The sequence below is a fragment of the Callithrix jacchus genome, chromosome 13, assembly GCF_049354715.1.
Source record: "Callithrix jacchus isolate 240 chromosome 13, calJac240_pri, whole genome shotgun sequence".
NCBI classification, from domain to species: domain Eukaryota; kingdom Metazoa; phylum Chordata; class Mammalia; order Primates; family Cebidae; genus Callithrix; species Callithrix jacchus.
Genome location: NC_133514.1, coordinates 75,013,894 through 75,040,713, shown reverse-complemented (window position 1 = coordinate 75,040,713; position 26,820 = coordinate 75,013,894). Strand labels below are relative to the sequence as shown.

General features: G+C 39.6%; 1 protein-coding gene across 31 annotated transcripts in view; it reads left to right on the top strand.

Moving 5' to 3' along the window:
• Positions 1-26,820, top strand: part of TRAPPC8 (trafficking protein particle complex subunit 8) — a 115,361-nt gene that overhangs the window by 5,775 nt on the left and 82,766 nt on the right. For 12 of the 31 annotated variants that reach the window (XM_078347942.1, XM_078347940.1, XM_078347939.1 and 9 more), the window contains exons 2-5: positions 6,296-6,490; positions 18,958-19,047; positions 20,526-20,700; positions 23,156-23,309. In XM_078347942.1, coding sequence (XP_078204068.1) covers positions 6,301-6,490; positions 18,958-19,047; positions 20,526-20,700; positions 23,156-23,309 — 609 coding nt within the window. In that variant the 5' untranslated portion in view covers positions 6,296-6,300. Of the gene's footprint in view, positions 1-6,295; positions 6,491-17,191; positions 17,404-18,957; positions 19,048-20,525; positions 20,701-23,155; positions 23,310-26,820 lie in introns of all 31 variants that reach the window. The other 19 variants (XM_078347936.1, XM_054244091.2, XM_054244090.2 and 16 more) reach the window with 3 other exon arrangements.

Sequence of the window (26,820 nt, the reverse complement as noted above, 5' to 3'; positions counted from 1 at the left end):
AGCTCTGTCACCCAGGCTGGAGTGCCATGCACAGTCTTGGCTCACTGCAGTGTCTGCCTCCCAAGTTCAAGTAATTCTCTTGCCTCAGCCTCCCAAGTAACTGGGATTATAGGCACCTACCACCACACCCAGCTAATTTTTGTGTTTTTAGTAGAGACAGGGTTTCGCCATGTTGGCCAGGCTGGTCTGGATCTCCTGATCTCAAGTGATTCACCCGCCTTCGGCGTCCCAAAGTGCTGGATTACAGGCATGAGCCATTTCGTTTGGCCCCTTAGATTTCTTTTAGTTGGAAATATTTCATCAGTCTTAACTACCATGTTGATATTACAAAGTAATTAATGCCCAAGGTGTGGAAATACCAAACTTTGAATAAAATTCAAGTCAGTTTTTTAAAATTTGTTTTTATTTTGTTTTATTTATTAATTTTTCAATACATGGTCTCTCTTTGTCACCTAGGCTAGAGTGCAGGAAGCATGATCATGGCTCACTGCAGCCTTGACCTCCTGAGCTCAAGTGATTATTCCACACTGGCCTCCTGGGTAGCTGGGACTACAGGCTAGCACCCCCACACCTGGCTAACTAAAAAAAAATTCTTTTTTTGTAGGGATGGGGTTTTGCCATGTTGCTCGGGCTGTTCTTGAACTCCTGGATTCAAATGATCTGCCCGCCTCAGCCTCCCAAAGTTCTGAGATTATAGGCTTGAGCTACTACACTCAGTCAGAGGTTTTTAAAATATAGTTAAAGTTTTATAGGTATAAAGTATACAAGATCCTCCTACCTTAGCCTCCTGAGTAGCACACAGGTGTGTGCCACCACACCCAGCTAATCTTCAAAAAATTTTTATAGAGATGGGGAGTTTCTCACCCTGTTGTCCAGGCTGATCTTGAACTTTTGGGTGCAAGTAATCCTCTTGCTTTAGCCTCCTAAAGTGCTGAGATTATAGGCTTGTGCCACTGCATCCGTGTTTATAAAGCCTGTTTTCTTTTTTTTTAATTTTCTTGAGACGGAATTTTGCTCTTGTTGCCCAGGCTGGGTCATGTAGTTCCACTATCTGGCTCACTGCAACCTCTGCCTCCCAAGTTCAAGCGATTCTCCTGCCTCAGCCTGCCAGGTAGTTGGGATTACAGGTATGCGCCACCATGCCAGTTAATTTTGTATGTTTAGTAGAGACAGGGTTTCTCCATGTTGGTCAGGCTGCTCTCAAACTCCAGACCTCAGGTGATCCACCTGCCTCAGCCTCTCAAACTGTTGGAATTACAGGCGTGAGCCACCACACTTGGCTTGCACTTGTGTGCTCTCTCTCACACACACTCTCTCTCTCTCTCACTCTCTCACTCCCTCTCCCCTGCCCTCCCCCTCCTCCTCCCCCTCACCCTCTTGTCCTTGCTGGTCTTTAATTCCAGGGCTCAAATGATCTCCTGCCCCAGCATCCCGAAGTGTTAGGATTATAGGCATGAGTTTTCAACCACCATGCGTGGCCTTCCAATACATTTCTCGAACACCAGATGTTGTTTTTCTTTATATGAGTTGTGGTTTTGTTTTAAGGATTTTTGTTTTTGTCTTTTGAGATGAGTTTTGCTCTTGTCACCCAGGCTGGAGTGCAGTGGTGCAATCTCAGCTCACCTCAACCTCTGCCTTTTGGGTTCAAGTGATTCTCCTGCCTCAGCCTTCCTGGTAGCTGGGATTACAGGCATTCACCACCATACCTGGGTAATTTTGTATTTTTAGTAGAGACGGAGTTTCTCCATGTTGGTCAGGCTGGTCTCAAACTCCTGACCTTGGCCTCCCAAAGTGCTGGGATTACAGGTGTCAGCCACTGTGCCTGGCCTTGAAAAAGATCGTTGTGGTGAAATAAGTTTGCTTAAGGTAGCATGTGTTTGGGAGGATTACAGTTTGATATAGCAAACTATGGAAAGTTTGGAAACTTTCCACAGTTGGATACTGGAAAGACCTATAAGGATACCTTTAAAACTTAGTATTTTCCAAATTTATTTGAACAAAGTGTCATTTTTCAGAAACATTCTTTAATTTTCTTGAGGAACCAGTATTCCATGGAAAATTCTAGGAAATGTAACTTCAAAATACAGTATTCAAGAACTTAGAAAAGTAAGGTAACAGTAGAGCTTAATTTGTTTTTGAAATTGAGATGTTATATATTAAATAAATTCAGTGAAGCCTTAATATATTTATCTGAGGCTTTTGAATTTGTCTAATTTAAGAGCATTTCACATTTCTCTTAAATCATTCTTCACTCTTGGTTTCTTTATTAGGTTGGTTTTGTGATACCCCAGTGTAATTTACCTATTGTGTAACAAGTTACTCTAAAACTGTATCTTAAAACAAAAGCATTTATTATTTCTCACTTCCTCTGGAATGTGGGAGTGGCTTTGCTGGATAGCTCTAGTTCAGGGTCTCTCATGAGGCTGCAGTAGAGCTGTCAGCAGGGGCTACAGTCATCTGAGGCTGGAGGTTCTTTTTCCAAGCTCACTTGTATGGTTGTTGGCGAGCCTCAGTTTCTCACTTTTTATTAGCCTGAAATCTCAGTTCTCTCACTCAATTATAAGCTCCCTGAGTGTCCCCATAGCCTAGCAGTTAGCTTCTCCCAAAACAAATAATTAGAACCCAAGATGGAAGGCATAGACTTTTAAAATTTATCTCAGAAGTCTGGGTGTGGTGGCTCACGCCTGTAATCCCAGCACTTTGGGAGGCTGAGGTGGCTGGATCACGCGTTCAAGACCAACCTGACCCACACGGTGAAACATTGTCTCTACTGAAAATACAAAAAGTAGCCGGGTGTCATGGCAGGTACCTGTAATACCAGCTACTCAGGAGGTTGAGGCATGAGAATGACTTGGACCCAGGAGACGGAGGTTGCAGTGAGTTGAAATTGTACCACTACACTCCAGCCTAGGCAACAGAGCCAGACCCTGCAGACCCTGTCTCAAACATAACAAAACAAAACTAAACTAAACTTAGAACTGAAATACCATTGCTTTTGCTGTGTTCTGTTGTTCACACAGAATTACCTAGTAATTGACAAACCCACCTTGAATATGAGGCAAAACTAGAATGTCTTTTTGTGTTAACACTTTTTTTCTAATTAAAAAAATTTTTTTTCCTGTGTTAACACTTATGAATGTCAAAAGGTAGTTAAAGGGAAGTTTAAATACGCACATGGCTACTTATGTTATTTGAGAATCATGAAGCAACTTTATTTTTTTATTATTATTTTTTGAGGTAGAGTTTCTCTCTTTTTGCCCCGGATGGATTGCAGGGGTGCGGTGTTGGCTCATTGCAACTTTTGCCTCCTGGTTTCAAGTGATTCTCCTGCCTCAGCCTTCCGAGTGGCTGGGATTACAGGCGCACACCACCACTCCTGGCTAATTTTGTATTTTTAGTAGAGATGGGATTTCCCCATGTTGGCCAGGCTGGTCCCCAACTCCTGACCTCAGGTGATCCGCCGCATTGGCCTTTCAAAGTGCTGGGATTACAGGTGTGAGCCACTATGAAGCAACTTTAAGGAAAATACTTGTACAGTATGTTCCTAAGGATATCAGAAATGCAGCATAGTGTTTTTTTTGGTTTCTCTACTGCATAATTTGACTGACTGGGAAGTTTAGGGAGAGAGGCTGATATGTTTATTTAAGTTAGAAAACATAACAATTATAAGAGAATGCAAGAAACATCCACCTCCCCATTACCCAGAACTAACACATTTTAACCCTCCATCATATTTGCTTTTTATCTTTTTTTAAAAATAAATAAAAAGTTATAGGACAAACTTTCCTGGTTGAAGTTCTCTTTCTACCTTTTTTTCTTAGTCCCTTTTCTTTCCTTCCTTTTATAGGCAATCAATCACTATGATAGAATTTGCATGTATACTTTTTTTTTTTTTTTGAGAGGGAGTCTCCCTCTGTTGTCCAGGCTAGAGTGCAGTGGCATGATCTTGGCTCACTGCACCCTCTGCCTCCCGGATTCAAGCAATTCTTCTGCCTCAGCCTTCCTAGTAGCTGGGATTATAGGTGCTTGCCACCATGCCTGGCTAATTTTTGTATTTTAGTAGACATGGGGTTTCACCATGTTGTCCAGGCTGTTCTCAAACTCCTGACCCGAAGTGATCCACCTACCTCGGCCTCCCAAAATACTGGGATTACAAGTGTGAGCCACCGTGCCTGGCTGCATGTATACTTTTTGTATATATACATTTACAATATAAATATACATTTGTACCACATAATTTTAAAAACGTTTTTGAGTCTTTTTTTAATTTAATTTTTACTATCATTTATAAACTTATCTTTTTGGAGGTAGGGCCTTTGGTAGAGTCTTATTTTTTAATAAATATCAGAAGTCAATAGAACACATAGAAAATTTAGAAAAGTCTATATTTTAAATAAATAACTTTATTTAAAATATAGGCAGGCCTGGGGCCAGGCGCTGTGGCTCACACCTGTAATCCCAGCACTTTGGGAGGCCAACGCGGGTGGATCATGAGGTCAGGAATTGGAGAACAGTCTGGCCAACACAGTGAAACTCTGTCCCTACTAAAAATACAAAAATTTAGCTGTTTGTGGTGGTGTGTGCCTGTAATTCCAGCTATTCAGGAGGATGAGGCAGGAGAATCACGTGAACCTGGGAGGCAGAAGTTGCAGTGAGCTGAGATCCTGCCTTAGCACTCCAGCCTGGGTGACAGTGCAAGACTCCATCTCAAAAACAAACAAAATAAATATATGTATGTATGTATGTAAGGAGAGGTAGAGGGAGAGGCAGGCCTGGATTTTGGTATAAGGCATTTTCCATTGAGAATAAAGTGTCATTCTTTGTAAGTATCCAGACCATTTACCCAAAGTTGCCTCTTATTTTAGATGATGACCCATGATGCAGTTGAAGTAGATGATGATGTATCTGCTGGTGCTGCTGCTGCTGCTGTACTGCCTCCATTACTTATTGAGCGTGCTCAGTTCTTCACACTTTACTATCTAACAATAGCTCACCTAAATCCTTGAAATGATCCTGTGAAGTAGATAGTAATCACCTTACACATGAGGAATTTGAAGCACATAAAAGTTGTTCAGGGTAACCCAACTGATAAGTAATGAGTTGAGAATTAAATTAAAGTCCAACTCAAACACCTGAGTCCTTAATCATTATATGGACTGCTTTTAATGCTACTGTGGAACATTTTGTCTGATTATGTGAAATAATGCTCACATTTTGTTCTGTGGACTGTGGGCACTGTCTCTTGCTGTAATTGCCTCAGAACCTATTCCCGGTCCTGAAGCTCTAAACTACTTACTGATTATAAATTGTATAGGCTGAAGCAAGGGCTATAGCACTGTGGTGGCAGGAAGTACTGGGATGGGAGAAGGAATGTGGACATTTGTTTTTTTGAGACTGAGTCTCACTTTGTCACCAGGCTAGAGTGCAGTGGTACAATCTCAGTTCACTGCAGCCTCCACCTTCCGGGTTCAAGTGATTCTCCTGCCTCAGTCTCCCTAGTAGCTGGGATTATAGGCACCCCCTACCACACCCAGCTAATTTTTTTGTATTTTTAGTAGAGACGGGGTTTTGTCATGTTGTCCAGGATGGTCTTGATCTCTTGACCTCGTGATCCGCCTGCCTCAGCCTCCCAAAGTGCTGGGATTACAGGTGTGAGGCAGTGTGCCCGGCCAGTTTTTTGTTTTTTTTTTTAAGTAGGTTCTAATTTTTAGACCTGTTTTAGATGAATGACAAATTTGAACAGAAAGTACAGAGTTTCTCCATACCTGTTGCCCCTGCACATCCACAGCCTCCACCACAGCATCGTGCACTGGAGTGGCATTGAGTTTTATGAGAGCAAAAAAGAGGCTAAGAATGTAGGCCTGACTAGTGAAAGCAGAAGGAAGCCCAAGTGCAACATTTAATTTCCCTTTCTTTTTCCCTTTACTGTTTTTATTGTTAATACCACAGACCTTATGTTGCCTTGGACCAGCTTTAGTGTGAGGTGAGAATTAGAGAAGTGGTCTGGATGGTGATTGGTTTCTGACAACTGCAAACATAGGAAAGAAAGAACCTACAGTAGGAAAGCTGAGCAGTAGTGAGAGAGGAAGGAATCCTGCGGTTAATAAACTGTCTAGCTAGCCCTTTTGGTATATGAGGGAATATTTCAACCATTTATATTTGTGGAAGAATGTTCCACTTGGAATTGCTGGCTTCTGATTTGAGCATCCTTTTGTTTGTAAAGCATTAGCCCAGTTTTGGGTGATTATACATTGTGTAGAATTAATTTCAAGTTTTTTCTTTTTTTTCTTTAAAGTTCATATGAGAGATCCTAATAATCAACTTCATGTAATTAAAAATTTGAAGATAGCAGTAAGCAACATTGTCACCCAGCCACCTCAGCCTGGAGCCATCCGGAAGCTTTTGAATGATGTTGTTTCTGGCAGTCAGCCTGCAGAAGGATTAGTAGCTAATGTGATTACAGCAGGAGATTATGACCTTAACATCAGTGGTATGTAACAAGGTTTATTATTATTTGAGTGAAATTTCGTTTTGTTAGGAAAAGCAATTCTCTGACTTGGGAGATTATTGAACATGTATTTAAGAGCTTACTAAGTGCTAGAGCCTGAGAATACAATGTTGAAAACAGTCCTAGGAACGTTGCCTATTTATTTTATTACAGGACCTAAAGTATCTAGAACATATGCATAATAAATATTTGTTGAATGAAAGAACTAACAGTAAATTTTAAAAAATTCTTTTGTGACATAAGTGGTAATTAAACAAGCACTAAGTTTAATGTATTTTTATTTTGGTTGGGGTGTTAAGTGGAGGAAATGCTTATAAAATATGTGTAAATATGTAGTCTTTTGTGAGTATGTCTTTAACTTGAATGGTAAATGTTTTCATAACAAGATTGGTAGGTAAAATAGTATATATACATATGTATTTTGTTCTATTAATTTTTTTGAGATAGAATCTTGCTCTGTTGCCCAGGCTAAAGTGCAGTGGCATGATCTCAGCTCACTGCCACCTCGGTTCAAGTGATTGTCCTGCCTTAGCCTCTGAGTAGCTGGGACTACAGGTGCATGCCACAACACCTGGCTAATTTTTTGTATTTCTAGTAGAGACAGGGTTTCACCATTTTAGCCAGGATGGTCTTGATATCCTGACCTCGTGGTCTGCCTGCCTCAGCCTTCCAAAGTGCTGGGATTACAGACGTGAGCCACCACGCCTGGCCATGTATTTTATTTTTTAAATGAAATTTCTATAAAGATGAGGATCTCATTATATTCCCCAGACTGGTGTTGAACTCCTGACCTCAAGTGATCCTTTTGCCTAGCCTCCTAAAGTGCTGGGGTTACAGGTATGAGCCGCTGTTCCTGACCTGAAATTATATACTAATATCTAAAGTGGCTTAGCAGTGTTTGGTTTAACCGTTTTTAATATTAATAGACATGAGGTAGATATTTTAAAGGGAAAATATTCAAAGTACATCAGTTTAGCGTATTTCAGCAGTCCATTTTTTTTTTCTTTAGATGGAGTCTTGCTGTCACCAGGCTGGAGAGCAGTGGTGCATCTCGGCTCACTGCAACCTCTGCCTCCTGGGTTCAAGCAATTCTTCCGCCTCAGCCTCCCGAGTAGCTGGGACCACAGGCACGTGCCACTGTGCCTGGCTAATTTTTTGGTATTTTTAGTAGAGACGGGGTTTCACTGTGTTGGCCAGGATGATCTTAATCTCTTGACCTCATGATCTGCCCGCCTCAGCCTTCCAAAGTGCTGGGATTACAGGCGTGAGCCACCATTCCTGGCCTCAGCAGTCTAATGAAATAATTTTTCTAGGCCAGGATAGTTTATAATCTAATACTTTAAGCAGCCAGGGGTGGTGGCTCACGCCTGTAATTCTAGCACTTTGGGAGGCCAGGGTAGGCAGATCACTGGAGGTCAGGAGTTCGAGACCAGCCTGGCCAATGTAATGAAACCCTATCTCTACTAAAAATACAAAAATTAGCTGGACATGGTGGCACGTGCCTATAATCCCAGCTACTCGGGAGGCTGAGGCAGGAGAATCGCTTGAAACTGGAAGGCAGAGATTGCAGTGAGCTGAGATCACGGCACAGCACTCCAGCCTGGGCAACAGAGCAAGACTCTGCTTCAAAAAGAAAAAGATTTTCCTGAACATATGCAGAGAATTCGAAATTATTAAGTTGTTTGTACTCGTATAGTTAAGAATATTTGTAGAATTATTTTAAGTGTCCTATACTTTTTTTTCTTTATTTGCTTTTAGTTTTAATTCCAGCAAAGTGGGTCAACTTGATAATTTTAAGTTGAGAATGTTATGGTTATCTTTAACAATCAAAATAATTTGAATTTCAGTATATAATACATAGTTGGGCTGTTCTTAGCATATGTTTTCAACATGAGGCAAAAATTTGGGTATTTCTTGAAGAAAGAAGTATAATTTGAACTGTTATTTTCCTCTCATCAGTATTGTAGTGTGAAAAGCAATGTATCAAATGCCAGAGTGTCTAACTTTTCATACTACTGTAGTCAGTAGTTAATTGGATAACTTATTCAAGTCACGTATTGTTTCCTTTTATATTTATTTATAGTATTTTTGGACAGGGTCTCACTCTGTTGCCCAGGCTGGAGTGCAGTGGTGCTATCACAGTTTACTGCGACCTCAACATCCCTAGGCTCAGGTGATCCTCTCACCTCAGCCTATCAGCCACGCCAGGCTAATATGTTTTTTTAAAAGAGACAATGTCTCTGTCACCCAAACTGGAGTGTAGTGGTGTAATCATTGCTCATTGCAGCCCCGAACTCCTGGACTTAGGCTATCTTCCCACCAACGCTTCTCAAGTAACTAGGACTACAGCTGCACAATGCCATGCTTGGCCAATTTTTAAGTTTTTTCGTAGAGACGGAGTTTCACTATGTTCAAGTGATCCTCTTACCCTGGCCTTTCTGAGTGTTGGGATTACAGGCATAAGAGGTCATGCCCAGCCAAGTCACTTAGTATTTCTGAGACTCTGTTTCTATCTCTGAAAACAGGAGTTTGGCTGGATTCTTCTTTTTTTTTTTTTTAGATGAATTCTCACTCTGTCGCCTAGGCTGGAATGTGGTGGTATGATCTCAGCTCACTGAAACCTCCACCTTTGGTTTCAAGAGATTCTCCTGCCTCTGCCTCCCAAGTAGCTGGGATTACAGGTGCTTACCACCAGGCCTGGCTGATTTTTGTATTTTTAATAGAGATGGGGTTTTATCATGTTGGCCAGGCTGGTTTCCAACTCCTGACCTCAAGTGATCTGCCCACCTTGGCCTCCCAAAGTGCTGGGATCATAGACGTGAGCCATCACCCCCAGCCTGGCTGGATTCTTTCTTAAGTCCTCTTGTAGACCTTTATCTGTGATTCTGCTTTACAGGATCTTAATAATTTTATTAGCCATGCAACAAATATTTATTGATTTCCTGCTGTATGCTTTGTTTTGAGATACAGAGATGAACAAAACATGCTTTAATAAGCTTATAATCTGGTAGGGAGACAAATGTGTTAATGTAATCATTCTGTATTCTAATTTATGATACATTAATATCACAATACATTGTAATAGAGCTATGGCATGTCTGGTATGCCAAAAATGCTAAAGGGGCACAGAGAGGGATTACCTATCATATTTAAAAAACAAAAGTGAAAAACAAAAACAAAAAAAACACAAAAGTATCTTTTTCTTTTATGTTTATTTATTTTTCTTATTTATTCATGATTTAATTATTTATTTTGAGAGAGTTTTGCTCTTGTTGCCCGGGCTAGAGTGCAATGGCATGATTTTGGCTCACTGCAACCTCTGCCTTCTGATTTCAAGCGATTCTCCTGCCCCAGCCTCCTGAAGTAGCTGGGATTGCAGGAGTCCACCACGCTAGGCTAATTTTTGGTATTTTTAGTAGAGATGGAGTTTCACCATGTTGGCCAGGCTGGTCTCGAACTCCAGACCTCAGGTGATCCACCTGCCTTGGCTTCCCAAAGTGCTGGGATTACAGGTGTTAGCCACGATGCCCAGCCAATTTTTGTATTTTTAGTACAGATGAGGTTTTTGCCAGGTTGACCATGCTGGTCTCAAACTCCTGACCTCAAGTGATCTGCCTACTTTGGCCTCCCAAAGCGCTGGGATTATAGTCATGAGTGACTGGGTCCACCCATTTGCTATGTTGCCTAGGCTGGTCTCAAACCCCTAGCCTCAAGCACTCCTCCCACCTCTCAAGGTGCTGAGATGACAGGAATGAGCTCAAATGCTGACCAAAAGTATGTTTTTCATACTGCAAATATTTTGCTAGCCTCCAAAGGCCATATTATACTTGTTACTTTAAAAAAATTTAGCAAGGCCACGCATAGTCGCTCAGGTCTGTAATCCCAGCACTTTGGGAAGCTTAGGCTGGGAGGATCACTTGAGGCCAGAAGTTAAAGTCCAGCCTGGACAGCATATTGAGACTTCATCTGAACAAAAGCTTTTTAAAAAAACTAGTTGGTGGCGGGGCACCATGGCTCTTACCTATAATCTCAGCACTTTGGGAGGCTGAGATGGGTGGATCCCCTGAGGTCAGGAGTTGAAGACCAGCCTGGTCAAGACAGTGAAACCCTGTCTCTACTAAAAATACGAAAATTAGCTGGCAGCTGGCACTTGTAGTCCCAACTACTCAGAAGGCTAAGGCAGGAGAATCACTTGAACTCTAGAGGCAGAGGTTGCAGTCAACCAAGATCACACCACTGCACTCCAGCCTGGGCCACAGAGTGAGACTGTGTCAAAAAAAAATAGTCGGGTGTGGTGGTGTATACCTGTAGTCCCAGCTACTCAGGAATCTGAAGTGGGAAGATCACTTGAGTCTGGAAGGTCAAGGGTACAAAAAAACATGTGATCGCCACAAAGGTTGATTGTGCCACTGCACTCCAACCTGGGTGACAGAGTGAGATTCTGCCTCAAAAGAAAAAAAAATTATCAAAGTGATATGTGTACATAGACATAATGATAAAAAGACTTAATAAGAAAAAAACAACAGTGATCTCCTTGGGTATTGATTATGTGCTTCTAAGTAATATTTTCATATGGCTGTCTATGGCATAAGTTTTAAATTTAAATAAATTTTATTTATTGACCTCTCATTATGATTGGTAAGGATTTAGCTTAATTACTCCCCATCCTTTTCCCTCCATCTCATAGTTTTTGGTTAATATTCACTGCTTATAATATGACTAAATGTCGTTCACTTCTTCACTGCTTAGCCAATTATTGGGATTTCTGATAGAGTGTTTTGTGTTTTCAGGAGTTAGTAATTGTCTTTTTAAAAACATCTTGCTGCTGGGCTCCTCGGTGGCCTGTGCCTGTAATCTCAACATTTTAGGAGGCTGAGGCAGGTGGATCACCTGAGGTCACGAGTTTGAGACCAGCCTGGCTAACATGGTGAAACCCCTTTTCTACTAAAAATATAGAAAATTAGCCAGGCATGCACCTGTAATCCCAGCTGCTTGAGAGGCTGAGGTAGGAGAATCACTTGAACCCAGGAGGCAGAGGTTGCAGTGAGCCAAGATCTCGCCATTGTACTTTAGCCTGAGCACCAGGAGTGAAATGCCATCTCAAAAAAAAAAAATTTTTGTTCAGTTCTTTGTGTCTGTTGCAAGTCTCTTAAACTTTGAAAGAATTTTCTGCTTGAAAGGTATCAGATAACCCATTTATCAAGAGCTCCTTCCAGGAATCTCTCTTGTTGCTACATACATTCTCATTATTGATAATATTCCTATGTGTTGATAATATTCCTCATTATTGATAATATTCCAATATTCCTATTGGTCCTGAAGGGACAAAAAAAATCTTAGGTATTACAATGGTTTGTGGTTCTCCAAAGGGTCAATGTGCATAAATAGATACACATACAATTGTGGTGTTATTTAAAAAAAATACTTTGGTTGGGGGAAAGGATTGATTAGAAGAAAACTCTAAAAACACTGAGAATATAAGGGAATAAAAGCTGGAAAATAGAGTTCAGTCTTATGTTGGACTGGTTGCTGTCCAAGGCCCAGTCCACAGCTGGCATCCTAAGGATTTTCTTCTCTCTGCTTCTCTGTAGTTTTTCATTCATACATTTTTTTGGGTGTATTTTCTTGATATGATAAAGGACATCTCTAGTAGCTTCCTGAGAAAGGGTGTATGGAAAATAAAATTTTTGAGGAATAAATGTTGGAAAATGTTCTTATTTTATATACTTGATTGATGGTTTGACTGTGTACGTTGTTAGGTATCATTTTCTTCAGAATCAATCCACTTGTTTTTAGCTTTAAGCATTGCTTTTAAAAAATTGGAAGCCATTATACATATTAACTCCATGCCTCCAACTTTTAGAAGTTTTGAAGGTCTTTATCCCTGCTATTTTGAAATTTCATCTTGGGGGTTATAACTCCTTTTTCACTTATTCTTACAGAGCAGCTTCTTTTGACAGTCTGGTCATTCACTCTTTAGGCCTGAGAGGCTCTCTTGTATTCTTTCTTTGTTAATTTCTCCCCCATTGTTTTCTTTGTTATTTCTGGAACTACTATTAGTTGGATGTAGAACTTCCTGAGTTGATCCTCTAATGTTCTTATCTTTTTTTCTAAAATTGTCTGTCTCTGTCTGTTTTACTTTCTGGGTATGAATATCTTTGACTTTATCTTCTTATCCTTCTGTTGAAGTTTTAATGTTTGCTGTCTTTTTTGTTTGTTTTTTAAGTTACTGTTCTCTAGATTTTCCTTTTTCGTGCCATGCTATTGTTTAATGTTATAGTATCTTAACTCCGAAGATAGTAGTAAATTGTTGTTGGCTGATTTTTTTTTAAGTTTTCTTCTATCCTGTGCCTTTTTTTTTTTCATTCATATTATTTTTATTTATTTTTATCTTTATTTCATGTTGGACAGCTTACCTCAATTATTTGGTGAGACCTGGCATTATTTTCTATTTCAAATTGAGGCATTAAAACCCTGACTGAGGCTGGGCGTGTTGGCTCACGCCTGTAATCTCAGCACTTTGGGAGGCTATCACCTGAGGTCAGGAGTTCAAGACCAGCCTGACCATCATGGTGAAACCCTGTCTTTAAAAAAAAAAATCCCGACTGAGTGTAAGAAAGCATATAAATTAGTAGACTTTATTGGTACAGCTATGAAGAGGCTTAAGGGTTGCTCAGTTTTTATTATGTATAGTTTTTTCTCTTTGAGCTAATTAGTTTATCTAGAGGAGGATTCTCAAATCTGCTCTCTGGCTTTCTGTATCCTGATGAGCCTTTTTTTCTATTAAAGTGGTTTGGCAGATAATTTGTAGGAACAATGTAGTTATGATTTGGTTGTAAGAAATTGTTTTATCTAATTATATTACTTGCATTCTCCTCATATGGGAGAATTGATTACTATTTGCATTTAAAAACAGGTGGAGGCAGTTACTTACTATAGCTGAACTCTTCAGGCAGATTCACAAAAAATGCTGTTACTATTATTATTTGTATTTTTATTAGAGACAGGGTTTCATGATGTTGGCCAAGCTGGTCCTGAACTCCTGGACTCAAGTGATCTGCCTGCCTCGGCCTCCCAGAGTGCTGGGATTACAGGTGTGAGCCACCACTGCTGGTGATTATTATTTTTAAAACTCACTATGTTGCCCAGGCTGGTCTCGAACTCCTGGGTTCAAGTAGGATAAAGCACACACCTGAAGAAAACAGTGTTTCTTAGCTTCTTTCCCTTCTACTGTAAGGCACCTCCTTGGGCTGCATCTTATTTAAAAGGAAGAAAGACCATAATTACCCTTACCAAAACTACATTCTGAATATACTCTTTTTTTTTTTTTGAGGCAGGGTCTCATGTTACCCAGGCTGTAGTGCAGTGGCTCCATCTTGGCTCACTGTAACCTCTGCCTCTTGGTCTCAAGCACCCCTCCTACCTTAGCCTCCCAAGTAGCGGGGACTACAGATGTGGGCCACCATGCCCGGTTAATTTTGCATTTTTTGTAGAGACAGGGTTTTCTCATGTTGCCCAGGCTGATCTTGAACTCCTGGGCTCAAGTGATCTGCCTGCCTCAGCCTCCCAAAGTGCTGGGATTACAGGCGTGAGCCACTGAACATGACCAGAAAAATTTAGTAGGAAAACATAGTTGCTATTTCACTTCCAAACAAAGAACATATAGAGATAGAAAGGGGTATGAGGAAAATAGTGATTTTTATTCCAAGATAAGTGTAAGAAAATTTGTTTTTTTCTTTTTTGTTTGTTCATTTTGAGACTGGGTCTCACTCTGTCACCCAGGCTGGAGTGCAGTGGTGCCATCTTGGCTCACTGCAGCTTTGACCTCCTGGGTTCAAGTGATCCTCCCACCTCAGCCTCCTCAGTAGACAATACTACAGGCTCCTATCACCGCTCCCAACTAATTTTTGTACTTTTTGTAGAGAATGGGTTTGCCATGTTTCCCAGGCTGTTCTCTAACTTCTGCGCTCAAGTGATTCCTCCGCCTCAGCCTCCCAAAGTGAAGGGATTACAGGCACGAGCCACCGCACCCAGCCACGAGCCACCGCACCCAGCCACAAGCCACCAGTCACTGCTAGTATTTAGAAAGTTATTTCAATTTAAGAGTGCGTCTGTGTATGTTTGTATATGTATGTCTTTTACTTTTTAATTTATTTTTAGTTATGTGTACATTAACATATAATTTCAAAGTCAAAACTATAAAGCAAGATACAGAGGTTTGTCCTTTATTCATGTCCCCTGTTCTTTTTTTTTTCCCCTCACATAGTCCTTACTTTATTTAAAGCACAATAAAAGTCTAATTACAGTTACTCTTTTAGTACTTTTATGATGAACATTAAGAAAAAATGACAGTTTGGGGTTATTTCTTCTTTTGTCTTAAAGAGGAAGAAGCACTCATATAATACAGTTTGCAAAAAGTCTTTTGAGTAATTAGGGGTAACAACTGTGATAAATTTGATTTCATTCAATTTTCAGGCAGTAAGAAAGTGCCATAAACATTTGGAATTTCCCCTTCATTTCTTCCTCTAAATATATATGTAATTGGATAATTTTATCCTAAAAGTAGAACCAGATACAAGAAAACCAAAGAGTAATAAATGAAATATTTAATAACTTTCCCTTTTCCAGAAAGTGAGATGAGAAAGCTACATTATACGTTGCAGAAGACTCGGAGGCTGACAATGTGGATTAGAGGCGGTTCTGAGAGTCAAATCTCAAAGATCTCTTTATTCACAGGACTTTGTAGATCCCTCTCCTTTCTTATCTCTCTTCTTTCTCTTCTCTCTTTTGTAGATAAGAGAGAATCTATAACATTAGTTAGTAGATTTATTCTTCTATTACTTCTCTTTGAAACTATAAGCAAATATAGCCGTGGCTTTCATATTTTCTTCTTGCACAAAAATGCATACTTTTTTGCTGTCACCTTTTCCTTTTTTTTTTGAGATGGAGTCTTACTCTGTCATCCAGGCTTCAGTGCAGTGGCACACTCTTTCTTGGCTCACTGCAACCTCGCCTTCCAGGTTCAAGCAATTTTGCTGCCTCAGCCTCCTGAGTAGCTGGGATTACAGATGCACACCACCATGCCCTGCTAATTTTTGTGTTTTTAGTAGAGACGGGGTTTCACCATCTTGGCCAGTATGGTCTTGAGCTTGTGATGGCCAGGCTGTTCCTGACCATGTGATCCGCCCGCCTTGGGCTCCAAAAGTGCTAGGATTACAGGCATGAGCCACTGTGCCCAGCCAGAATGCCTTTTTCACTAACTGACACAGCACTTCATTGTAATATGTAGAGATTTTCCCCTTTCTTATACAGCTGCTATTTTATCTTCTTAATGGATAGGTCATAATTTATTTATGCCTCATTAGAATGCTGGGACTACAGATGTGCACCACCGCACCCTGCTAATTTTTTGTATTTTTTTTTTAGTAGAGGTGGGGTTTCACCATGTTGCCTAGCTGGTCTCAAACTCCTGAGCTCAAGCGATCTGCCCACCTCAGCCTCCCAAAGTGCTAGGATTACAGGCGTGAGCCACTGCCCCAGTCCTAGTTCCTCTTTTATAAGAATGAACATTAAATTGTTATAGTAGTAAATCTCCTAATTAGACTGTATAGAATATATGGGTCATTCTCATGAGACATTTGTTATTCATCACAAACTATTGTTCAGTTTTCTCCTGATGAGCATGTGTGTTTTCTAGTCTTTTTTTTTTTTTTTTTAAGACGGGGTTTCACCATATTGGTCAGGCTGGTCTCGAACTCCTGACCTCAGGTGATCCGCCCGCCTCAGCTTTCCAAAGTGCTGGGATTACAGGCGTGAGCCACTGTGCCCGGTGTTTTCTAGTCTTTCAGTGTCATTACAGATAGTGTTGATAAGAAGAGCTATTTTGGGAGATATGCTTTGTTTATCCAGAACTTTCCACCCTCACCATGAAACAAACCCAGTTTCATATGACTATAATTTATCTGTTATTTGTTCAATTCAAGAAACTTTGAAGCAACAAATAGAAAAAGTAATTTTAAAAGGTGGAGATAGTAATTTTCTTACATATGTGGAAATTCCTTTTTATTTAACCAAAATTTTCATTACATATTCCTTGTTTTCTCATTGGTGCTAAACATACATTAAATTTTCAGGTAAAGACTAATTTTGAATGAGTTGGGGAGAAGGGTATATGTTACTGGTGGGCAACAAGATTGGTTTCCTAGTGTTAAGACAGATACTAGTGTGTCATTTATTCTCCAATTTTTGCCATTTTTTTATATAGATCATAATGTTTTCTGGGAATGATTTTCCTCTTTTATTTTGTTTTTATTTTGTATTTTTTTGAGACAGGGTCTTACTCCTGTTGCCCAGGCTAGAGTGCAATGGTGCATTCTCATCTGACTGCAGCCTTGATTTCTGGACTCAGGTGATCAGCTCACCTCAGCCTCTTGAGTAGCTGGGACTACAGGCATGCACCATGATACCTGGCTCATTTTTTGTATTTTTTTTTTTTTAGTAGAGATGGGGTTTCGCCACGTGTCCCAGGCTGGTCTGAAACTTTGGGACTCACGCCGTTCACTTGCCTCAACCTCCCAAAGTGTTAGGATTGTTTTTTTCTTTTCTTTTCTTTTGAGACAGTCTCACTCTACTACCCAGGCTGGAGTGCCGTAGCGTTAGCTTACTGCAACCTTTACCTTGCAGGTTCAAGTGATTTTCCTGCCTCGCCTCCCAAGTACCTGGGATTGCAGACATGTGCCACCATGCTTGGCTAATTTTTGTATTTTTAATAGAAATGGGGTTTCACCGTGTTGGCCATGTTGGTCTCCGACTCCTGACCTCAAGTGATCTGCCTGCCTTGGCTCCCCAAAGTGCTGGGATTACAAGTGTGAGCCACCGCACCCAGCCTCCAAAGTGTAAGGCTTATAGTTATGAGACACCCTGTCCTGCCTATTTCCTCTTTTGTAACAGTGAACATTAAATTGTGATAGTAGTTGCTCTCCAATCAGACTATATGTAACATACGGGTCATTCTCAAGAGGCATTTGCTGGAGTTTAAATTTTTGTGTATTTGACACCAGGTTAGAATGCTATTTGGTTAAGATGAATGGCTTTTTCTTCAGCCCTTTCAGTTGTTTAATATAGTATTATAATGTAAGCAGAAAGAATACATTTTCTGTTTTCAGTGGTTAAGATGAAAGCAAAAGGAATATAAGGTTTGATAGTCAGCATAAATAGCTAGGAATGGAGTCCTTTTAGTAAAACTGTGATTTACAGCTGTGATAATCTGCTTAAAACCTAGTGAAACCACTAAGTTTACATAAGTTCAAATAAAAAGAATAGTTGTGATACAAAATGGTTGATGGAACAAGAGTTGACTTTTTAAGAATTACATTATGTACAGTTATAGAAAAAATGAAAATACACTACTTTGTATTTGATTATTAGGTAAGTATGCTTTGAAATTTCATTTAAAAAGGCTTTGTTATTGTCATTCAAGTAATCAAATTACAAAGTAAGATTTATCAGCCATACCACCATTTACATTTTGAGCTAGGTAATTCTTTATTGTGGGGGCTGTCTTGTATTGTGAGATGTTTTGCATTATTCCTGACCTCTTCGATGCCAGTAACATAACCCACCTACCCTAGAAGTGATAACCAAAAATATCTTCACACATTGCTAGATGTTTCTTAGGGGTCAAAATCATGCTGAGTTGAGAACGTCTATGCTAAGTGTTATTTCTGAAAAGGATCTACTTATGGCAGTGTAACTAGTGGCAGGGTCACAGAACTTGAGTTCTAAAGAAATAATCTTTTTACTCATGTACGTAATATTTAGAACATTAATAGGTAAGTAGGTTGTGGGAACGCTAGGTTTGGGAATAATTCAGTTTTAGTTTTGCAAATATATATATACACTTCCCGGAATATAGGAATATATTCTTCTGTGAACATATTCTTGTGAATGGCTGAAAAGGTATGTGTACATACATATATAGTTTATTATTACTATTTTTGAGATGGAGTCTCGCTCTGTCACCTAGGCTGGAGTGCAGCTGTGTGATCTTGGCTCACTGCAACCTCCACCTCCTGGGTTGAAGCAATTCTGCTGCCTCAGCCTCCCAAGTAGCTGGGATTACAGGCGCCTGCCACCACACCTGGCTAATTTTGGTTTAGTAGAGACGGGGTTTCGCTATGTTGGCCAGGCTGATCTCGAACTCCTGACCTCAGGTGATCCATCTGTCTCTGTGTTCCAAAGTACTAGGATTACAGGCGTGAGCCACCATACCATGCCCTATACACAGTTTATATATACGCACACGTACATCTGAAAGCCCAGGTGAAAAATGCTTCTTTGCTGTTAGAAATTATTTTTTATACCTTTTAGGAGTATAGACTTGAAATTTTGTCTGTTGTAAACTGATGCTATTGAGGAATTTTAACTGTTTTGTATATTGTTAATTTTAGCCACTACTCCATGGTTTGAGTCTTATAGAGAAACCTTTCTTCAGTCGATGCCAGCATCGGATCATGAATTTCTGAACCACTATTTAGCATGTATCCTTTGACATTTATGTTCTCCTAAAATCAAATATTATGGAAATTATTAATCTCAGAAATAGTTAATGAAGGCAAAATTGTTAAGGGCATGGAGAATAGAGAAATTATTTTTTACTGATTGATGATGCATGGAGTCTTAGTTATTATTTTGTTAAATGGTCTCCTAGTTGGAGGACTGCTTTAACAGTTTTTTAACCAATTTAGTTTTTGGTTATAAAATAAGACTACAGAGAGCTTACTTATTTTTCTTTGGCCCCTAGCTTGATTATTTCATGCTTAATAAGTTTTTTAGTCATTTTAGAAAGAAAATGTAAACAAAGTTAACTGCTTTTGTTGATTGCCTCAGAATTGACTGCTTATCCTAAGACACATTAAAAATAATTTTACAAGCTGGACGTGGTGGCTCACGCCTGTAATCCCAGCACTTTGGGAGGCTGAGGCAGGAGGATCATGTGGTCAGGAGTTCGAGACCAGCCTGACCAACATGGTAAAACCCTGCGTCTACTAAAAATATGAAAAATTTAGCCGGGCGTGGTGGCAGGCGCCTGTAATCCCAGCTACTCGGGAGGCTGAGGCAGGAGAATCACTTGAACAGGAGGCGGAGGTTGTGGTGAGTGAAGATCGTGCCATTGCACTTCAGCCTGGGCAACAAGAGCAAAACTCCGTCTCAAAAGAAAAATTGAGTATTTTTAGTAATTTTTTAATGGATATTCTTTTTTGATGATTGTGCCTTAGTTTTTTTAATGAGGTTACCAACAAAAGTAAGAGGTAGGATGGAGTTTGTAACTGCAGTGAGATAGAATGGGCAGGAGCAAGATTCAGCAGAATTCATTCTGTTGAAGTTGTATAGTTGTCCATTTTTATTTTTATGGGTTTTCTTACATGTTAATGGCCTAAAAAACTGTCAACAAAAAAATCTGTAGAATTATCTGGAGTGTGGAATTATTTGAAGTATTGGAGAAATTATTTTGTGCTTGCAGTGAAAATCTATGAAATTGTGGTTTTTTTTTTTTTTAGCTGAGAAAATACCACCAGGTGAGGTGGCTCATGCCTGTAATCCTAGCACTTTGGGAGGCCAAGGAGGGCAAATTATCTGAGGTCAGGAGTTCAATACCAGCCTGGCCAACATGGTGAAACCCAGTCTCTACTAAAAATGCAAAAAATTAGCCAGGTGCAGTGGCGCATACCTGTAATCCCAGCTATTCTGGAGGCTGAGGCAAGAGAATTGCTTGAACCCGGAAGGTGGTGGCTGCGGTGAGCCGAGATCACGCCACTGCATTCCAGCCTAGGCTACAGAGGGAGACTTAGTCTGAAAAAAAAAAAAAAAAAAAAAAAAAAGTATCTCTTTAAAGTTAATCTCATAGGACGATATGTAAAGTATTTCTCTAAAGTTAATCTCTTTAAAGTTAATCTCTTAGGACAATATTTATCATTAAGTAATAAGCGATAATTACCTTAATAATATGGTTTGCAAGGTATGTTGGTAGCGTCATCTAGTGAAGCTGAACCTGTGGAACAGTTTTCAAAGTTGTCACAAGAACAACATCGAATTCAGCACAACAGTGATTATTCTTACCCCAAGTGGTTTATACCAAATACACTTAAATATTATGTACTTTTACATGATGTAAGTTCAGGAGATGAACAGAGGTAAGTTTTTTTTTTTTAATTCTAAATTTTCCTGGTTAAATGATTTAACATTAATTTGGAGATAGCTTGTGTATGTTTTGGATTTATTTTTGATACAAGAATGTAAAAGTTTAATGTGAACTTTATTATTAATAAAACATTTCAGTTTATGTTTTATTCTGGCATTATTTTCAACAGCCACGTTATTTTATGTTAGATTTTTTTTTTCTTTTGAGACGGAGTGCAGTGGCATGATCTTGGCTCACTGTAATCTCCACCTCCTGGGTTCAAGCGATTCCCCACCTCAGCCTCCTCAGTAGCTGGTACTACAGGCGTGCACTACCATGCCTAGCTAATTTCTTATATTTTAGTAGAGATGGGTTTCACCATGTTGGCCAGGTTGGTCTCAATCTCCTGACCACACATGATCCGCCCACCTCAGCTTTCCAAAGTTCTGGGATTACAGGTGAGCTACTGCACCCAGCTTTTTTTTTTTTTTTTTTTTTAGCTGAAATTTAGCTCTGTCACCCAGGCTAGAGTGCAGTGGTGCAATCTTAGTTCACTGCAGCCTCTGCCTCCCTAGTTCTAGCAATTGTCCTGCCTCAGCTTTCCAGATAGCTGGGATTACATGCACACACCACCATGCTTGGGTAATTTTTTTTATTATTTTTTAAATTTTTCTAAGTTTTATATTTTTAGTAGAGGTGGAATTTCACCACGTTGGCCAGGCTGCTCTCGAACTCCTGACCTCAGGTGATCCGTCTGCCTTGGCCTCCCAAAGTGGTAGAATTACAGGTGTGAGCCACTGTGCCTGGCATTATGTTAGATTTCATATGCTTACCCAAACTTTCTTTTTAATGTATAATTATATAGTCTACACAGAAACACTTGGTCTTAGCTGTTATTTCTGGTTTTATATAAAATTATTTCTCATTCTCTGTTCTTTTCTGCTTCTTAGTTTTCCTCTCAGTTTTCACTGCCTGTCTTTCTTATAGGTACTTTTTTTTCACTGTCTATTCTCTTGTGACTTAATATTTGTTACTTTATATTTGTAGCCTTGATATTTTTCATAGACTTAAAAACATTCAAACGGTTAATTTTTTATGTTCCCTTTAATATTCATCATTTGTTGTTTGCAGTAGTTCTTTTATATTTAGAATATGTGAATAGATTGTCTTTAAAAATAAAGTAAATTCTTGCAAAATAAGATAAACACAGTAATTTTACTTGTATGGCTTTGGAGCTTATTTTTGCTTTTGGTTCAAGGTGTGGAGCAAATTAATGTTTTGTCTCAAACTATTCTGATGCCTCAGTGCCACTGAAGAAATACAGTTTAATAATCATTACCTGCCCTTGTTCTGAGCATGGACCACCATCTTTTTATTAAATTTTCTTCTGTAGAAGCAAATGATTCCTCTGAAGATTACTAATCTTTAGGGTATTTTGAAATGTCTGTAGTTCATTGGATAAAGTGTACCATATTAATAGAAAAAATGTGAAATGACTATAGAATTAGTTTCTGTCAATTGAATTTGGAGTGTATCTTCCATATTGAATGGTTGTAACTAGGATATTTAGGTATTAATTCAAGTATTAAATTAGTGGTTCTTAGGTTTAGCAGTATCATTAGTAACATGACCAGGAGTTTGCTTTATTATCCTTGAGTATGTGTATACCTACCCATGTATTTTCATCTGTGTTCATACAGATTTTCTGTAACTATTTTACTTTTCCAGCCATAATTTTTTAATGCATAATATGTTTTTGTTTTTGGCTAAGCTTGTTGCTTACATAGTATTAGCATGTGCATTTGAATGTGCTTTAAGATTTTCCAGGGTTTTTTTTCCTTGTTTTTTTCTCCTTTTTTTTTTTTGAGATGGGGGTCTCAATCTGTTGCCTAGGCTAGAGTGCAGTGTGCAATCATGGCTTACTGCAGCCTTGACCTCCTTGACTCAAGCAGTCCTCCCACCTCAGCCTCCTGGGCAGCTGGGACCATAGGTGTGTGCCACCATGCCAGGTTAATTTTATTTTTGGTAGAGATTGGGTTTCCCTGTGTTGCCTAGGATTGTCTCTAACTCCTGACTTCAAGAGATCTTCCCACCTCAGCCTTCCAAAGTGCTGGGATTACAGGTGTGAGCTACCACACCAGGTTAAAACACTTGTTTTATTTACTATGGTCCCCCCACAATGTAGACTGACCACTAGAGCCCTCTCTCTGAATAACGCAGAGGAGTATCTTGCAGAATTTTATTCCACGGAACACACTGGTATCTCTGCTTTAAGGTGGTATCTGAGCTAGCTGAATTTCAGTTGGGATTACGATTTTTGTATTAACTTTTAGGTTATTCTATCCTAATTTTCTGTTCTGCCATTTTTGGGGATTACTTTAGTGTTATTTTTGTACTACTTTAGTATCTATTATTGCCTAAAACCTGCTCCTTTTTTACTCCATATTTTTTTCTGTTTTTTATTTTAGAGCTGAATCAATTTATGAAGAAATGAAACAGAAATATGGAACTCAGGGTTGCTATTTACTTAAAATTAATTCTCGAACATCTAATCGAGCATCAGATGAACAGATACCAGATCCTTGGAGTCAGTATCTCCAGAAAAATAGTATTCAAAACCAGGTATATGTAAAAAATAAAATGAAGCAAACCACGGAAGTTATATTTCAGTTTTTATGTTTTGGTTTAACTAGTATAACTATTAATGTTAATTGTGTAGAATCTGGTCAGTTTTGATCTATCAGGGGTGGGCTCTTAGATCAGTGGTTTAAAAGCTGTTTTTAACCAATTGCAGTAACCCTTTATGTATACTCTTTTCAGGTGTGTAATATCAGGGTGAATTGTTCTTGGCTTTTTTTTTTTTTTTTTGAGTCAGAGTCTTGCTCTGTTGCCCAGGCTGGAGTGCAGTGGTGCAATCTTGGCTCACTGCAACCTCAGCTTCCCAGATTAAAGCGATTCTCCTGTCTCAGCCTCCCAAGTAGATGGGATTACAGGCATGTGCCACCATGCCTGGCTAATTTTTGTATTTTTAGTAGAGGTGGGGTTTCACCATATTGGCCAGGCTGGTCTCCAACTCCTGACCTCAAGTGATTTGGCTGCCTTGACTTCCCAAAGTGTTGAGATTATAGGTGTGAACCACTGTACCTGGCCTGATTTTTTTTTTTTAATTGAATTACGTGTTAAGAATTGAATTATATAGGCTAGACAGGTGCAGAATAGAGTTTCTGACTTGTCCATTTAATTCATTATGAATGCCTACAGTCAGTTCTTTATTATCTACATACTCTGGGGTTGACCCCTACATTTTATTTTATTTATTTTATTTTTTAAAATAGAGTCTCACTCTGTCAGCAAGGCTGAAGTGCAGTGGCACAGTCTCAGCTCACTGCAGCCTCTGCCTCCTGGGTTCAACTGATTCTTCTGTCTCAGCTTCCTAGTAACTGGGATTACAGGCGCCCACTACCCACCAGCATGCCTGGCTAAGTTTTTTTGGAGATGAAGTCTTGCTCTGTCGCCCAGGCTGTGGTGCAGTGGCACTACCTTGGCTCACTGAAACCTCCGCCTCCTGGGTTCAAGCAGTTGTCCTGTCTCAGCCTTCCAAGTACCACACTGTCACACTTGGCTAATTTTTGTATTTTTAGTAGAGACAGGGTTTCACCATATTGGTCAGGCTGGTCTCAAACTCTTGACCTCAGTTGGTCCACCTGCCTTGGCCTCCCAAAATGGTAGGATTATAGGCATGAGCCTATAATCGTGCCCAGCCTCCCTCCTACCTTTTCAGAATGCTTTTATAACCACCTTTGGGAGCTCCTACTTTTTAGGTGGGTGGGCATTTCCCTTGATTTCCCTTCTTTCTGTATTCTCAGGAGTTACTCTTTCGTACTTACTTCTTTCTTAACTGTGAGTTCTAGAATAGGATTAATCGTCCTGTTGGCCTAAACTGATGGGTGTTTGATGTTTTGTCAAACTTTTGAGATACAGTAGTATGCCACTTGGTAGTAGTCAAATGTCAAGTTGCTAGGCTTAGTTCAGATAATAGTCACTTTTTGTTTAGAAGATTTTTTTTTTTAAATAAGGTCTAACTCTGTCACCCAGGCCTTTGCCTCCCAAGTGCTGTGATTACAAGTGTTAGCCACCCTGCCAGCCTAAAAAAAAAATTATTTTTTTTGAGACCGAGTCTCCCTCTGTCACCGAGGTTCGAGTGCAGTGGTACAATCTTGGCTCACTGCAACCTCTGCCTCCCAGTTTCAAGCGATTCTCCTGCCTCAGATTCCTGAGTGGCTGGGATTACAGGTGCCTGCCACCATGCCTGGCTTATTTTTGTATATTTAGTAGAGATAGGGTTTCACCATGTTGGCCAGATTAGTCTCAAACTTCTGACCTCAATTGATCCCCCTGCCTCAGCCTCCCAAAGTGCACCACACCTGGCCAGAAATTCTTTTTCTTTTTATTTATTTATTTCTTTGAGACAGAGTCTTGCTCTGTTGCCCAGGTTGGAGTGCAGTGGTGCAGTCTTGGCTCACTGCAACCTCTGCCTCCTGGATTCAAGTGATTCTCCTGCCTTGGCCTCTCGAGTAGCTGGGATTACAGGCATCCACCACCATGCCTGGCTAATTTTTGTATTTTTAGTAGACGGGGTTTCACCATGTTGGCCAGGCTGGTCTTGAACTCCTGACCTCCAGTGATCCACCCGCCTTGGCCTTCCAAAGTGCACCGTGCCTGGCCCAGAAATTATTTATTTATTTGTTTGTTTGTTTGTTTATTTTGAGACGGAGTCTCACTCTTGTCATTCAGGCTGGAGTACAGTGGCACAGTCTCGGCTCACTGCAACCTCTGCCTCCTGGGTTCGAGTGATTCTCCTGCCTCAGCCACCCCAGTAGCTGGAATTACAGGCACCCGCTGCCACGCCATGCTAAGTTTTTTGTATTTTAGTATAGACGGGGTTTCACCATGTTGGTCAGGCTGGTCTCGAACTCCTGACCTCTTGATCCACCCGCCTCGGCCTCTCATAGTGGTGGGATTACAGGCGTGAACCACTGTGCCGGGCCCAGAAATTCTTAAGTAAATGGACAATATATTTGTTCAGTTAAACTACATTACATACTTTTTGTGACATTTAAAAAATATCAGTTATAAAGCTTATGTAATTTTCAATCTTGTAATATAAGTATTGTTTACGCTGTTTGCTTTATTTTTGGCTCAGAAATTGAATATTTAGATGTAGTGCTATCCTGGGATTTTAATGGCTTTAATATTGAGGTGATTACTGATATTCTCTAAGGTAATGCTGGGTAAAAGTCTCTAAGCAAAGAAGTACCAACTGGATATGAAGGAACTTTATTTTAGGGCCATTCTAAGAATAAGAACCGTATTGAAAAAATTTACTTTAGAGTTTAGTTACTTAAGGTTGTGAAGCGGAAGATGAAGCAGATTGTCCCATGTGAGAACTTTTAACAGAAGGCAGAAATATCAGAAATCTATGCCTTAGAATCTTAGAAGTTCAAGGTTGGAGAATAGTTTAGAGATTTTTACATCCAATGCCTGATGATGCTTAATTTTATGCTTATTTAGATCATGGTTTAATTTCCTTTAAACTTACGAATGACTGCATCTATTTATTGACAGCACTCACTATATTCTTATTAAGCGACCCATTGCATGTCTGATCACCCAAAAATTCTCTTATTTTGCTTGAGGATCAATAAAAAATTTTCGACCTTTGCTTGTATGCTTGATCCTTTTGGGGTGACTATGTCAGTTTTCCATTAAGAAAACTTTCAAAATGTAGAAGGATAATTCTCATGTTGTCTTTATATTCTTCCAGTCTAAATATGCCTGGTTTCTACAACTCTTTCTCAAGGAGTGGCTTCGAATTTTCTTGTCCTGGTCATTTTCTTCTTAAGTTCTAGTTTATGTATTTCCCTCAAAGCATGACACTCAGAATAATACGTCGTATTTACTGGTCTTGTAGCGTAGTCTGGGTATTTTTAGTTTAAGTTTTTGTTGTTGTTAACTGAGAAACCAGTTCCTTTGCACAAGTAAACATTGCATTAGGTGTTTTTCTAAAACAGTTTAGTATATTCAGAATTCACTCCACCCTGCTTACACTGTGACTGTGACCCAAGAAACTTCA